General features: G+C 38.9%; 1 protein-coding gene across 2 annotated transcripts in view; it reads left to right on the top strand.

Annotated features, from left to right (window-relative positions):
- Nucleotides 1-12362, top strand: part of PTPRM (protein tyrosine phosphatase, receptor type, M) — an 840546-nt gene that overhangs the window by 500418 nt on the left and 327766 nt on the right. For both annotated transcript variants that reach the window (XM_006868703.1, XM_006868702.1), the window contains exon 13: nucleotides 6161-6293. In XM_006868703.1, the coding sequence (XP_006868765.1) occupies nucleotides 6161-6293 (133 nt within the window). The remainder of the gene's footprint in view (nucleotides 1-6160; nucleotides 6294-12362) is intronic.

Raw genomic sequence — 12362 nt, 5'->3', positions numbered from 1 at the left:
AACCTCAAAGAAAATTAACACTTCACAACATACCAAGAAAATGAAAATCCAAGAAGAATATGGAAACATTAAAACTATGAGGAAACTCACAAGAAAGAACACAAAAATCATGAACTCAACAAAGGAAGGCACATAGAACAAAGAAAGCAGCAACACCACAAAAAAAATTAAACATAATTGGCCCAGGATTGGGCAGTGTTTCATTCTGCTGTGCATAAGGTCACTATGGGTCAGTACCGACTCAATGGCACCTAACAAGAACAATCAATAATTACACTGAATGTAAATGGATTAAATGCACCAGTTAAGAGACAGAGGGTGGCAGAATGGATAAGAAAATAAGATCCTTCAAGATGCTATCTGCAAGAGACACATCTTACACACAGAGACAAAAACATTAAAAGTCAAAGGATGGAAAAAAAATATACCAAGCTAATTGCAATAAAAAACGAACAGGAGTGGCAGTACTAATCTCTGATAAAATAAACTTTAAGGCAAAAACCAGCATGATAGATAAAGATGGGCATTATCTCATGATTACAGGGACAATTGAACAAGATGACATAACCATAATAAATATCTATGCTCCCAATAAAAAAGCTTCAAATATACAAAGCAAACTCTAATAGATTTTAGAAAGAAATAGGCAAATCTACAATAATCGTGGGCGATTTTAATACACTGCTTTCAAAAACGGGTAGAGCAACCAGAAAAAAATTAACGAAGGCATAGAAGAACAAAACAACACAATCAGCCAACTGGACCTCATAGATGTGTACAGAGCATTCAATCCAACAGCAGCACAATACACATTCTTTTTCAGTGCACATAGAACATTCTCCAGAATAGACCATGTCTTAGGCCACAAAACAAACCTCCATAAATTTACAAATATCAAAATACTACAAAGCATCATCTCAGACCACAATGCTATCAAATGAGAAATCAACAATAGGAAGACCAAGGAAATAAAGTCAAATACATGGAAACTGAATAACACCCTACTGAAAAGGGACTGGGTAGTAGAAGAAATTAAACATGAATTCACAAAATTCCTAGAAACAAATGAGAATGAAAACACAACATACCAAAATCTTTGGGATATGGCAAAAGCGGTGCTGTAAGAAACAAAAGTAGGCAAAACTAAAAGTTAAAAACTTATGTGCATCAAAAGACTCACCGCAATGAAAAAAAAATGGGAACCCACAGAATGGGAAAATACCTTTTACAACAACTCATCAGACAAGGTACTCATTTCTAAAATACATAGGAAACTATAACACCACTACAAGAAAAGGACAACCCAATTAAAAATGGGCACAGTACATGAACAGACACATAACCAAGGAGGAGATCTGGGCAGCCAATAAACATATCAAGAAATGCTCACGATCACTAGCCATTGATGTTTTGTTGTTATTAAGTGCCATCAATTCAGTTCCGACCAACAGCGACCCTGTATAGGGTTTCCGAGGAGCAGCTGGTGAGCTTGAACCACCGACCTTGCAGTTCAAATGGCTTTGCAATCTGGCGCATTAACCCACTACACTATACCAGGGCTCCCATTAGTCATTAGAGAGATGCAAATCAAAACAACAATGAGATATCATCTCACACCTGCAATAACAACAAAGATAAAAAAAAACTTCTTGTTGTTGTTATTGTTGTTATGTGCTGTGGAGTTGGTTCTGACTCCTAGAGACCCTGTACAGGGTTTCCTAGAGGACAGTAAATGCCGGCGAGGATGTGGAGACACTGGAATGCTCCTGCATTGTTGGTGGGATTGCAAAATGGTCCAACCTCTCTGGAAAACAATATGGCGCTTCCTCAGAAGGTTGGAAATAGAAATACCTTATGATCCAGCAATTCCTCTACTTGGTATTTACCCACAAAAAATAAGAGCCATGACACAAGTAGATATATGCATGCCAATGTTTATAGCAGCACTATTTACAATAGCAAAAAATGGAGGCAACCTAAGTACCCATCAACAGAAGAATGGATAAACAAAAACTGTGGTACATACACATAATGGAATATTATACTTTTTTGAAGAACAACAAGGAAGGTGTAAGCTATCACATAACATGGATGAACCTTGAGGACATTATGTTGAGTGAAATTAGTCAGTCACAAAAGGTACTGCATAGGACCACTATTGTAAAAGACTAAGAAAAAGAACCCATACTAAGGGAGGGGGGAGAGGGATTCTTTGCTGGTTACCGGGATGTGGGTGGTGAGGTGAGGGGAGAAGGGTTGAAGGTAAATCACAGGGTAGGGATTAGACACAGCATAGTTTGGATGCTAAGGAGGGGGAGCAATACACAAGAAGAGGGAGGGGAATGGAAGAACAAGGCATTTGAGAAAACAATTAGGCAGGTTTGCATGGGCTAATTGGGACGGAAGTAAATAATGATGTATGCACAACCTTGGAACAACAGGGCTCTGGGATACAGGGATTGAGACATGGTTTGTATGGCTAAAAGGGGGGAAATAATGTTAAGATGCTTGGCTGTCTTTTGAATCTTGGTTTCCCTGGTATACCATTATAAAATAGACACTGGAGAAGGGAGAGAAAGGAATATCCAGAAATACCACCGTAGAAAGCTTGTAAGTCCATCTTCTGCCTGTAACTAATTGGAATACCTAAAATGGGGCTACAGTGTGCCCAGTGAAGGAGGCTTCTCTGAGGTGGGAAATTTCCACTGGAAAGGACAAACAGACCGGCCTGGAGCAGCTAGAAAAACTGAAGATACTTCTTGAAAGAAAAACCAACAGGAAAAATACAAAACAATAATGACAGTCCAACTGATTATTACAACAACAAGCAAGTTACTCGCCCAGGAGACATCAAGGCAAGTAGCCACGTCCCCTCAGGGCAAACCCCCTTCCAAGACTAAGACTCAATGGGAATACACGCTCTAACTGGTGATCACATTCGTCACCGATAAGGGGAAATGAGGGAAAAACAGCAATGAAGCTGGGAGATAAGCAATACAATGTTCAATAGACTCCTGTGAATCTGGGTGGAGACCTGGTTGGTCAGCAGTGTAGCAAGACCTGGGGACTCTTGGGCCCAGAGTCAGTGACATAGCCACAGAGGACTAGAGTGGAGAGTGAAGCGTCCAACTGATAAGAAGAGAGGGCATATGCGTAAGAACACCCATACTTGCAGATAATACCCACTTGACCTGGCTTCAATGACTGGATGATCAGAGCTCAACGAGAAGAAGAAAGAAGAGGAAAAAAGAGTAATCTGATACAATTTGATGAACTTGACCTACACATATGGATGCATTAGGGCAAAAGAGGGAACGAATCTTTACAGTGAGGCTCATTCCCACCCCCTCCATACACAGAGTAGACAGGGATGGGCAACTTGAACATTGGCTACCCAAAATGAGGAAGCTACAGAGGCAAGAAGTGACTGGCTTACAAGCTTTCAAGAGGGAACCTAGATCCAGAGGGTGTGGAGGAAGGTAGAATCTCCACTGAGTAGTATCCAATCTATCTGGGCGGGGCTGATGAAAGGAGATGCGAATAGGTCTCTTGTGGTACAATAGTGAATAATTGTTATCAGGACTGACTAAGGGTTGGAAATGTAAAGGTAGACATTTTGTAGCAAACAGAGGATAGTGATTAACTTTGCAGTCTATGAGCAGAGGTCCCTGGAACCATCAAGGGAGAAGAGTGGAGTGCAGGATCCTACCCAGAGAAGCAGTGATGCCAGAGATGGAGGCAGAGATGATGACGTGGAGAGATGGAGCACCTGGGGATTCTAGACCCAGAGAGGGAGAGGGGCTGTGTGCTGACGACTGGGGGGCAGGCTTGCAGGGTATATCCTTTGGTTGGTTAATGATTCATGGAAGGGATTGTAACCATGGCAATGAAATGATATAGGATAGAAAGAATGTAAAACTAATGTTCTCCCATGTAAGCTAACATAATTCACAATAAAACATTAAAAAAAAAAGTAGATGTAAAAGAAAGCAGACAAAATAATGTAATGAAATGCAACTTTAAAATGGAAAATCAACTAAAAAAAAAAAAAGATAATGGAATTTCTGACTATAGACTCATGGGAAGAGAAAGGCTGTGTGCTGGTGGCCAGGAGGCTGTAGAATGTGCCCTTTTTTTGTTTAAATGATTATATATTCCTGAGTGTTTTTGTGTACGTCAAACAAGCAAACCACACAGAGGGAATAAAAGAAAATACTGTTAAATGATAATGCATGGAGGGGATTGTAAATGCAATGAAACAAAATATGATATGAGGAGTGCAAAACCGATTTTCTCCCATGAAACTGTCACTCAATTCACAATAAAAGCTTTAAAAAAAAAAAAATTAAAAGACTTGAATTTTTTAAAACGTTATAAATTTGAAATATGTTGGCCTTCCTGAGTGATAACCTAATGTCAGAAGATTCAAGTCTCCTTAGAGATGCTTGAGTAGAAGGGCCTCATGGTGTACTTTTGAAAATCAGCCATTGTGAGCCCTGTGAGGCAAAGCTCTACTCTGACACACATGGGTTCTCCATGAATCATCAACTGGGTTGAGTCTTTTTGGTATTTGTTTTTAAAAGGGTTGCTTTTTTCCCCTCTATTTTTTATTCTTCATCTTTTTATTACATACACACTTTATCTTTAAAGTTTTCTTAGCAATTTATTCAATGTTACAGTTTGCTCCAAATTGACATGTGTTGTTGTTGTTAAGTTCTGGGGAGTCAGATCCAATTCATAGGAGTACTGGTAAGATTGAACTGCCGACCGCCTGTCTCACAGTCCAGTGCTGATCCTTCAGTGCCACACCAGGAGTCCAGATGTATACTCCACTGGTATGTCTGGAACCTCCAGTGATCACTGCCCATTAGGTCTCACTGTTCATGAGTTCCCCTGATTTTTCCAAGCCCCCTCAACCACAGGGCCTCCACAGTATGCGGGAGTGAGAGTTTCTTTATACAATCTTGTGTTTGCAATATGAATAATTTTCCAAGGAGAGTTTTTATGTTCCCAAAGGAAACAGAGAAACAGAAAATTATAGAACTTGATACTCCTTATTTCCGGGTAACAAGCACAAGGACACAGATACACTGATAGCTAATTTTTTTAAGACTCAAAGATGGAAAACCCAGTGAAAGGATAGGAAAGAATGGGTGCTAGCATTCAATTTTAATTACATTTTTTTTGCTAAACAAAAAGATAATTCTAAGGTGAGAAATTTGGAAGCGAAACTCTTGTTTTCAGAATGATCTGTCGACCTTGTCCGGGTGAGATGATAACTCAGTGCTGATCAGTGTCAAGTTAGAGTTAAAAAAGTAGAGGGCCTTTAAAGAGGTGTTCTGTTGAGTTAACTGGACATTGCATTCCTAATATTTTCCATCCTGAACTCATTCAGCAGAGGAAATGGATCTTTCATCAGACGTGGATGTGTGATGTTCCAACACATTATGCTATAAACGGTACAGACCGTGTTTCAGAAATGGGGACTGTGAGGACTAACGGATGCCACTGTAAGGCCTTGGTTATCTAATTTAAACAGATATGAAATGTGGCTGCCACTATTTGCTTCCTACTTGTGAGTAAATTGCTTAGAAGGAGTCTTTGCCTACCAGATGTGACCTAGATTTAGATTTCCAAGTGCAGAGGGGGGAGACTGCTGTGTTTAACAACAACAACAAAAATTGCTGGTAAAATAAATGGTAAATGAGCTTGTCTCCCTTTCCCAGGTGTTTGGGCTAATGCATTATGGAATTACTGCTTAATTTAAGAAAAATAATCGAGGAAAACATTGCAGCAAATCATATTTGGCTAAAGGCTTAGGATAGCTGTTATGTGCAAGTTTTTTATAACAGCAGAAAGATCAGGGAACCAATAGAGATAATAAAAACTGTGCTTGAGAAGAGACTCCTCTAAAGGGTCAGGCATGGGTGTGCTATCCAACTTACAGTTTAGTAAAATATTGAAGAATAATGTGAACAATTATAGTCCTTTAAGTGACTAGGAAAGCTGTTTTAAGAAATCAAAGCTTATCTGTCTGCTGGCTCTGATAAGTTTTATTACTCTTTTAAAAATAGCAGCAAAATTAAAAGAAAAAAAAAAGTAACTTCTTTATTCTCTCTTACGTATTACGCTCTCCTTTTCTATTTCCTTTCATCTTTAGGAGCTGCCACTCCAAAGCCAGTCCCAGAGCCTGAGAAACAAACAGACCATACGGTTAAAATTGCTGGAGTCATCGCCGGCATCTTGCTATTTGTTATTATATTCCTTGGAGTTGTGTTGGTAATGAAGAAAAGGTGAGTCCCTCGCTCCTACCAAAGAGGTAGTTGTCCCTAATTGTTTGCCAAGTTGTGTCATATGTGTGAAACTATTCAGATACTAAGTTCCCTGGACTCCTAGTGTGGTGCTGCAGGATAAGCACTGGACCACACAATCAGTTTGAACTGCAGCGTTAGTAGTTCAAACTCATCAGCCACTCCTCGGAAACCTGAGAACAGGGAACTGACTCAGTGGCAGTAACAAAATGTTGCCTTTTATGACCAAGACACATCTAATTAGCAATTTTTAATCATATAACATTCAAGGTATCCCTGAGGATACCAGGAGGAAGAGTGTTTCATATTATGCAGCACATAGATGATCACAGAGTTGACTGAGTTCATATTAGGTGCAGCCACCATCTTAGATGGACTCACCAGCCCAGCAACCTGTGAGAACAAGCATATGTATGTATCAGGGCAAGTACTAGAGTAAGTTCTGTGTGATGAGGCTGGCCTGTCTAGCCAGGGTGATCTCAGGAAGCAGGAAAAACTCCTCACTTCTGACACCTGAAAAATAGTATCTACACTAATCACAAAAGGACAAACGTTTCACGGTATCACTCATATACAAAGACAAAAAACAAAATAAAACCTCATGCCATCGAGTCAACTCTGACTCATCGTGACTCTAGGTAAGTTTTCCAAGGCGGAAAATCTTTACAGGAGTAGAAATCCCCGTTTCTTCCATGGACTTGCTGCTAGATTCAAACTGCTGACCTTCTGATGAGCAGCTCAACCTGCAACCCATTATGCCCCCCAAAAAGGAAAATTTACAGAGAACAAAGTCTATCGGTATTATCCGGGATGGGTGAGAGGGAGGAAAAGTGTGTGTGTGTGTGTGTGTGTGTGTGTGTGTTTTGGGGGTTGGGGGGCTGTTATCAGTGATGGAAAACCACGTTGACTGAGGGTAAGATCGAATACTCAATTATTGTCATTGCTATGGGTGTTATAAATCTGTCAAAACTTGAGGTGGTGAAAGTTGTTGTGTAACAACTATATACAACAATGACGAAAACAAACAAAAGCTGCCCTCGTGATCACTGAATAATAGCCAACTGCAGTTTCTGAACATTTAAATCTGACTTGAGCATAGTACTCTTAAAACTATCTATTTGGAATCGAGTTGACAGCAGCAGCTCAAAAGCTTAGATAGGAGTCTTCAGGGGCAGTGAATTTATGTTAATAGTGGGAAGAACAGCTCAGGAAAGGAGATAAGAATGATAACATAACTCAAAAAATGCAGTCAGTGGAGCTCAGTGGCATGGGTGTTGTTGGTAAGTGCCATGGAGTCATAGCACTTGACTCATAGTGACTCTGTAAGAGCTGGGTTTGAACCGCTGACCTTGTGGATAGCAATCATGTGCTTTTTCTATAGCACCACACAGTTAATTGATGTAAAATAAATAGAATGATATCTTTTTTCTATGAAGTAATAGGAGCCCTGGTGGCACTGCAGGGTAAGCACTGGACTGCTAACCACAAGGTTGTCACTTCAAACCTATCAGTTGTTCCACTGAAGAAAAATGAGGCTTTCTGCTCCAGTAAAGATTTACAACCTGGGATATCCTAAACAGGCTTTGTATGTATGGCAGTATGTAGCAGGACAAACAGAGATAGTACATGGATCTTGTTCCTTTTCTCGATAGTTTTAAAACAGTTGTAGTTATAGAGTCGGAGTGAGATCATGGGTGGTAGGAGATTCAGATGTAGAAGTTGGTAGAGTGAGGCGTTGAAAGTTCTGTCTGTTGGCGTAAAGAGGTTGAATTTGTTCCTGAAATCCTCAGGTGACCTTTTTTGTTGTTGTTATGTACTGTGGAGTCGGTTCTGATCATAGTGACCCTATACAGGGTTTCCGAGGCTTTAAGTCTTTATGGGAGCAGAAAGCCTCATCTTTCTCTCACTGTACAGCTGGTAGTTTTGAACTGCTGACCTTGAGGTTCGCTGCCCGATTCGTAACCACTACGCTACCAGATGACCTTTAGCAGGCAGTAAAATGATCCAATTTTTATTTCAGAAAGATCTCTCTAATGTAATCATTGAGAATAAGAAGGAGGGGCTTGAGCTTGAGTCAGGAGAGCCAGCTGAATGGAGAGAAGGGGGCAATTGAAATATCTAGGAGGTAAGTTTTAGCAGTCATTATGAAGTGGAAGTTGAGGGGAAAGGAACAATATAGAAAGAACCAGTTTCTGGCTTGGACAATTCAGCAGATATGGTGATCACCAAGATATGGAACATAGGAAGTAGAACAGATTTGGAAAGTATAAATGGAGAATTAGCTTTGCTCATTTTAAATTCAATATCCCTGTAAAATGTGTAAGTGGAGACATCTTCACTAGGCAATTGGACTAGTGATATGGACCAGGAATGACATTTCTATAGACTGATAACCATCAGATTATATGGATCTGAAGCCGCTCAATGTTACTGTAGAATGAAAGAAAAAAGGTAAGGGATGAAGTTCAAATCTTGGGTAACAGCAATATTAAATGTGCTCTGTCCTGCTTCTTCCATTTTTGTTTACTGGTTGAATTCAGCCCCCAAATAAATTGGAGATTCACCACAGCTGTATAGGTTATTATTGTCTTCTTGTTGTTGTTGTTAAGTGCTGTCGAGTCGATTCCGACCCATAACAACCTGTGTATGGTTTGTTGTTGTGAAGTACCATCGAGTTGATTCTGACTGATAGCGGTCCTGTATAGGGTTTCCAAGGAGCAGCTGGTGAGTTTGAACCACCAACCTTGCAGTTCAAACAACTTTGCAGTCTAATGCATTAGCCCACAGCGCCATCCCAGGACTCTTGGATAGGGTTTGGGTCTGTATTATTTTCTCTTTTCCTTTCCCCTTACCACATCTTTCTTCTTCTCTAATTTTCACCCATCTTATGATTTCTCTCTTTACACTTAATTCTTTTTTCTTTTTCATTCACTTCTCTTTTCTTAACCTGTTTTTGTCATCTTTTTAGCTGTTTGTTTATCTCTTTATATCTCTTTATCTACATCTTTTTCTTTTTTCTTCCTCCCTCACTTGTTCCTCATTCCCACATTTTTCTCCTACATGTTCTTTGTCTAGTCCCCACCTCAGTATAGATAGCTTATTTTAAACACCAGAGATTTACACTTTTCCTTTTCATCCTTTCTATTTTTTTCCAACATGACCCAATAGGCCATACTATGCCTGAATATTGAAAGAAGCATTTTGGAGAGATTTATTTTAAATTGTGGAAATAGGTTGGATTTTCGTATCATCTGGCAAATGCTCTTTGAGGAATAGCCTGAAACTACTAATCTAGTTACCTTTGTTACCTTATCTAAACCTTAACTAATCCTCTAAGGATCTATTTCTGCTGAATTAATTTGTTACTTTAGCCAAGTCTCTCAGACAGTCACTGAGGTTATGTTATAAATTATGCATTTGAGATTGCCTGTGGTAACATATGGCCTTGTTACAACTTTAGTCTAAATACCAATATGTTATATCAGGTTTGTATGATCCTTTACAGTTGTTCTTGTGAAGTGCCATCAGATCGGTTCTGACCCATAGTGACCCCATATAGGGTTTCCACCGACTTTGTGATTCAAACCGACTTTGCAGTCCATGCATTCACCCACAGTGCCACATCATTTACTAGATAATAATTTGTAAATGGTTATTTTCACACCATGTGCCACTTTTTTATATTTGCTTTATTTGAAACATAAACTATACTTTCTATCATGCAAGTTACAAATATACCATGCCTGTGAATGTATGATTTGATGTAAAATTTAGACCTAGACAGTCATATGATACAAACTGTCATATTTAATAAAAATTATCAATACTTCCCTTATTTTTAAGTTTTTTCCCCAAAGCATAAGGCTAGATTTTAAACATAGTATTTTTAAACTGCATAATTAAAACATGGCATTAATCATGTATAAGCTGCTTGAATGTTACTAATAAGTAATAAGCAACATTGTTTAGAAGAAACTTGTGTTTTAATTTAGAATTCCTAGATCTGTATTTTAACTAGCATTGTGATACTTGCTTCACTGGTTCATAGTTTCCTCATTTATGACTTGAGAAAATTGAACTAGATGATCACTGAAGTGCCACTTAGCCACCAGAGAGCAGGTTTCCTAGTCTGCAGCTGCTTTGGTTACACCGCTATCCATTTGCTACTCCAGAAGTACTGTGGGTGGCATGTGACTATATTTCATTGTTTAAATGTACTCAGTGATTTTTCTAAAGACTGTGTTTGCTCATTGGACTCAAGCCTGGACATGTGAGTTGGTGAGGAGTTTATCTTATAGCCACACATTTTCTACTGGAACACAGGAGACACTCAAACAAGGGAAGCAAAGGGAAATGGAAAAGAGAGCAAGAGCAAGAGAAAGAAAGATGAGAAGAACAGCTTTCAGGTGTGAATCTAAATATACTATTAGTCATTTTCACTAGTTAGATTCTAATGCTAATGAAATATAGAGTTCCATTTCTACGTAGGCTAGTGAGCGTGTTTTTCCTCAAGTCTGAGGCAGTCAATTCAAATGTATTCATTAAGAAAGACTAGGCCCAAGAGAAGGTAGGGGTGAAAACAGTTCATCAATATTTCCGGAAATGCATATATAAGTCTGTGCACTGAACTACCATCAGTAGTTACTGTCTGTGTCTGTGAGAAGGCCAGGCTGCTTTGCCTGAAGTCTGGGGAATGGGAACAGCAGATCATACCCTGGAGTCTTCCTTGGCATTTTATTGGGGAGCATTATCAATTATTAGCTTAGTGTCTTAAGCTGGGTTTTCTAGAGAAGCAATGTAGTGACTCATATGTACTTATATGCATATGGAGAAGTTTGTTATCTTACAATTGAAGACTCCAAGCCCCCCCAGAAGAAGAGAGAGAGTGAGTCCCTCCTACATGTCCATTATATTGGGAGCAGGACACACCCCCAAGGAAGCATCCCTTCAATTGTTTGGCTACTCATTATTGTTCATTGTAGAGCTAACTATGCCTGTATTAGGTTTCATCACCGTGGAAATAAACATATCTCAACTGCTAAACCTCTGAAAATTCTGGCCTAGTCAGTTGACACAGAACTCTACCCTTGTCAACTCGAAACCTATAAACTATAGTCATAATCTCTAAATAAAGAAAATTGCAAAGCCATACTTGCACCTAACATGACATAACTAAAACAAGTAGAAGACAATTAAGGAATTCTGGTGACATAGCAATTAAGCAGTTGGCTGCTAATGAAAAGACTGGCAATTCAAACTCACCCAGCTGTTCTCCAGGAGAAAGACCTGGTGATCTGTTCCTATAAACATTAACCAACAAAAACAAAAACAAAAAACCATCGCCATTGAGTAAATTCTAATGACGTAGGGGTTCTGAGACTGTAAATCTTTACAGGAGCAAACAGCCTCATCTTTCTCCCATGGAGCACTTGGTGGGTTTGATGCACAAACCTTGCAGTTATCAGCCTAATATCTGTAAAGATTACAGCCTAGAAAACATTGTAGGGCAGTTCTACACTACCACATAGAGTATAATTAAAAAATAGCTTAATGATGCCCAACAACAATAGGAAATATTTAATTTTCCTAATGATTCATCCAAGTATTTCTATATAAATGAAAATACCTGCATTTACACCATTTTTCATAAGGAATAATTTATCTCAATAACATGTTTGACATAATTTCGTAAACACGCACCATCAGTTTTACTCTGATTAATTATATTTACTATTTTTTCTAAAATTGCAATAGATCTTTTTACAAGTCAGAGAGTATTTGTATTAATTACAATTACCTATCTCAATCAATGTGGTAAATAGAAATTGCATAAGTTGTAGGTAGTTTGAAATAAAGAGGTATGTGATTTGGGGCAAAATTGCAAATGTTTGCGATGCCACTGCATGAACACACCTGTCATGGGTAAATATTTATAAATAAATAAATACTTCAATCCTGAAGCCCATATTAACATAATCCATGGCACATTTCTAAGGAGCTCTGGTACTGTAGTGGTTACGAATTGGGCTGTGAACCTGAGGGTCAGTAGTT

Source organism: Chrysochloris asiatica, unplaced genomic scaffold (genome assembly GCF_000296735.1).
Source record: "Chrysochloris asiatica unplaced genomic scaffold, ChrAsi1.0 scaffold00122, whole genome shotgun sequence".
In the NCBI taxonomy this organism is placed as follows: Eukaryota; Metazoa; Chordata; class Mammalia; order Afrosoricida; family Chrysochloridae; genus Chrysochloris; species Chrysochloris asiatica.
The sequence above is the reverse complement of the archived record's forward strand: the minus strand, read 5'-3'. Positions and strand labels throughout refer to the sequence as shown.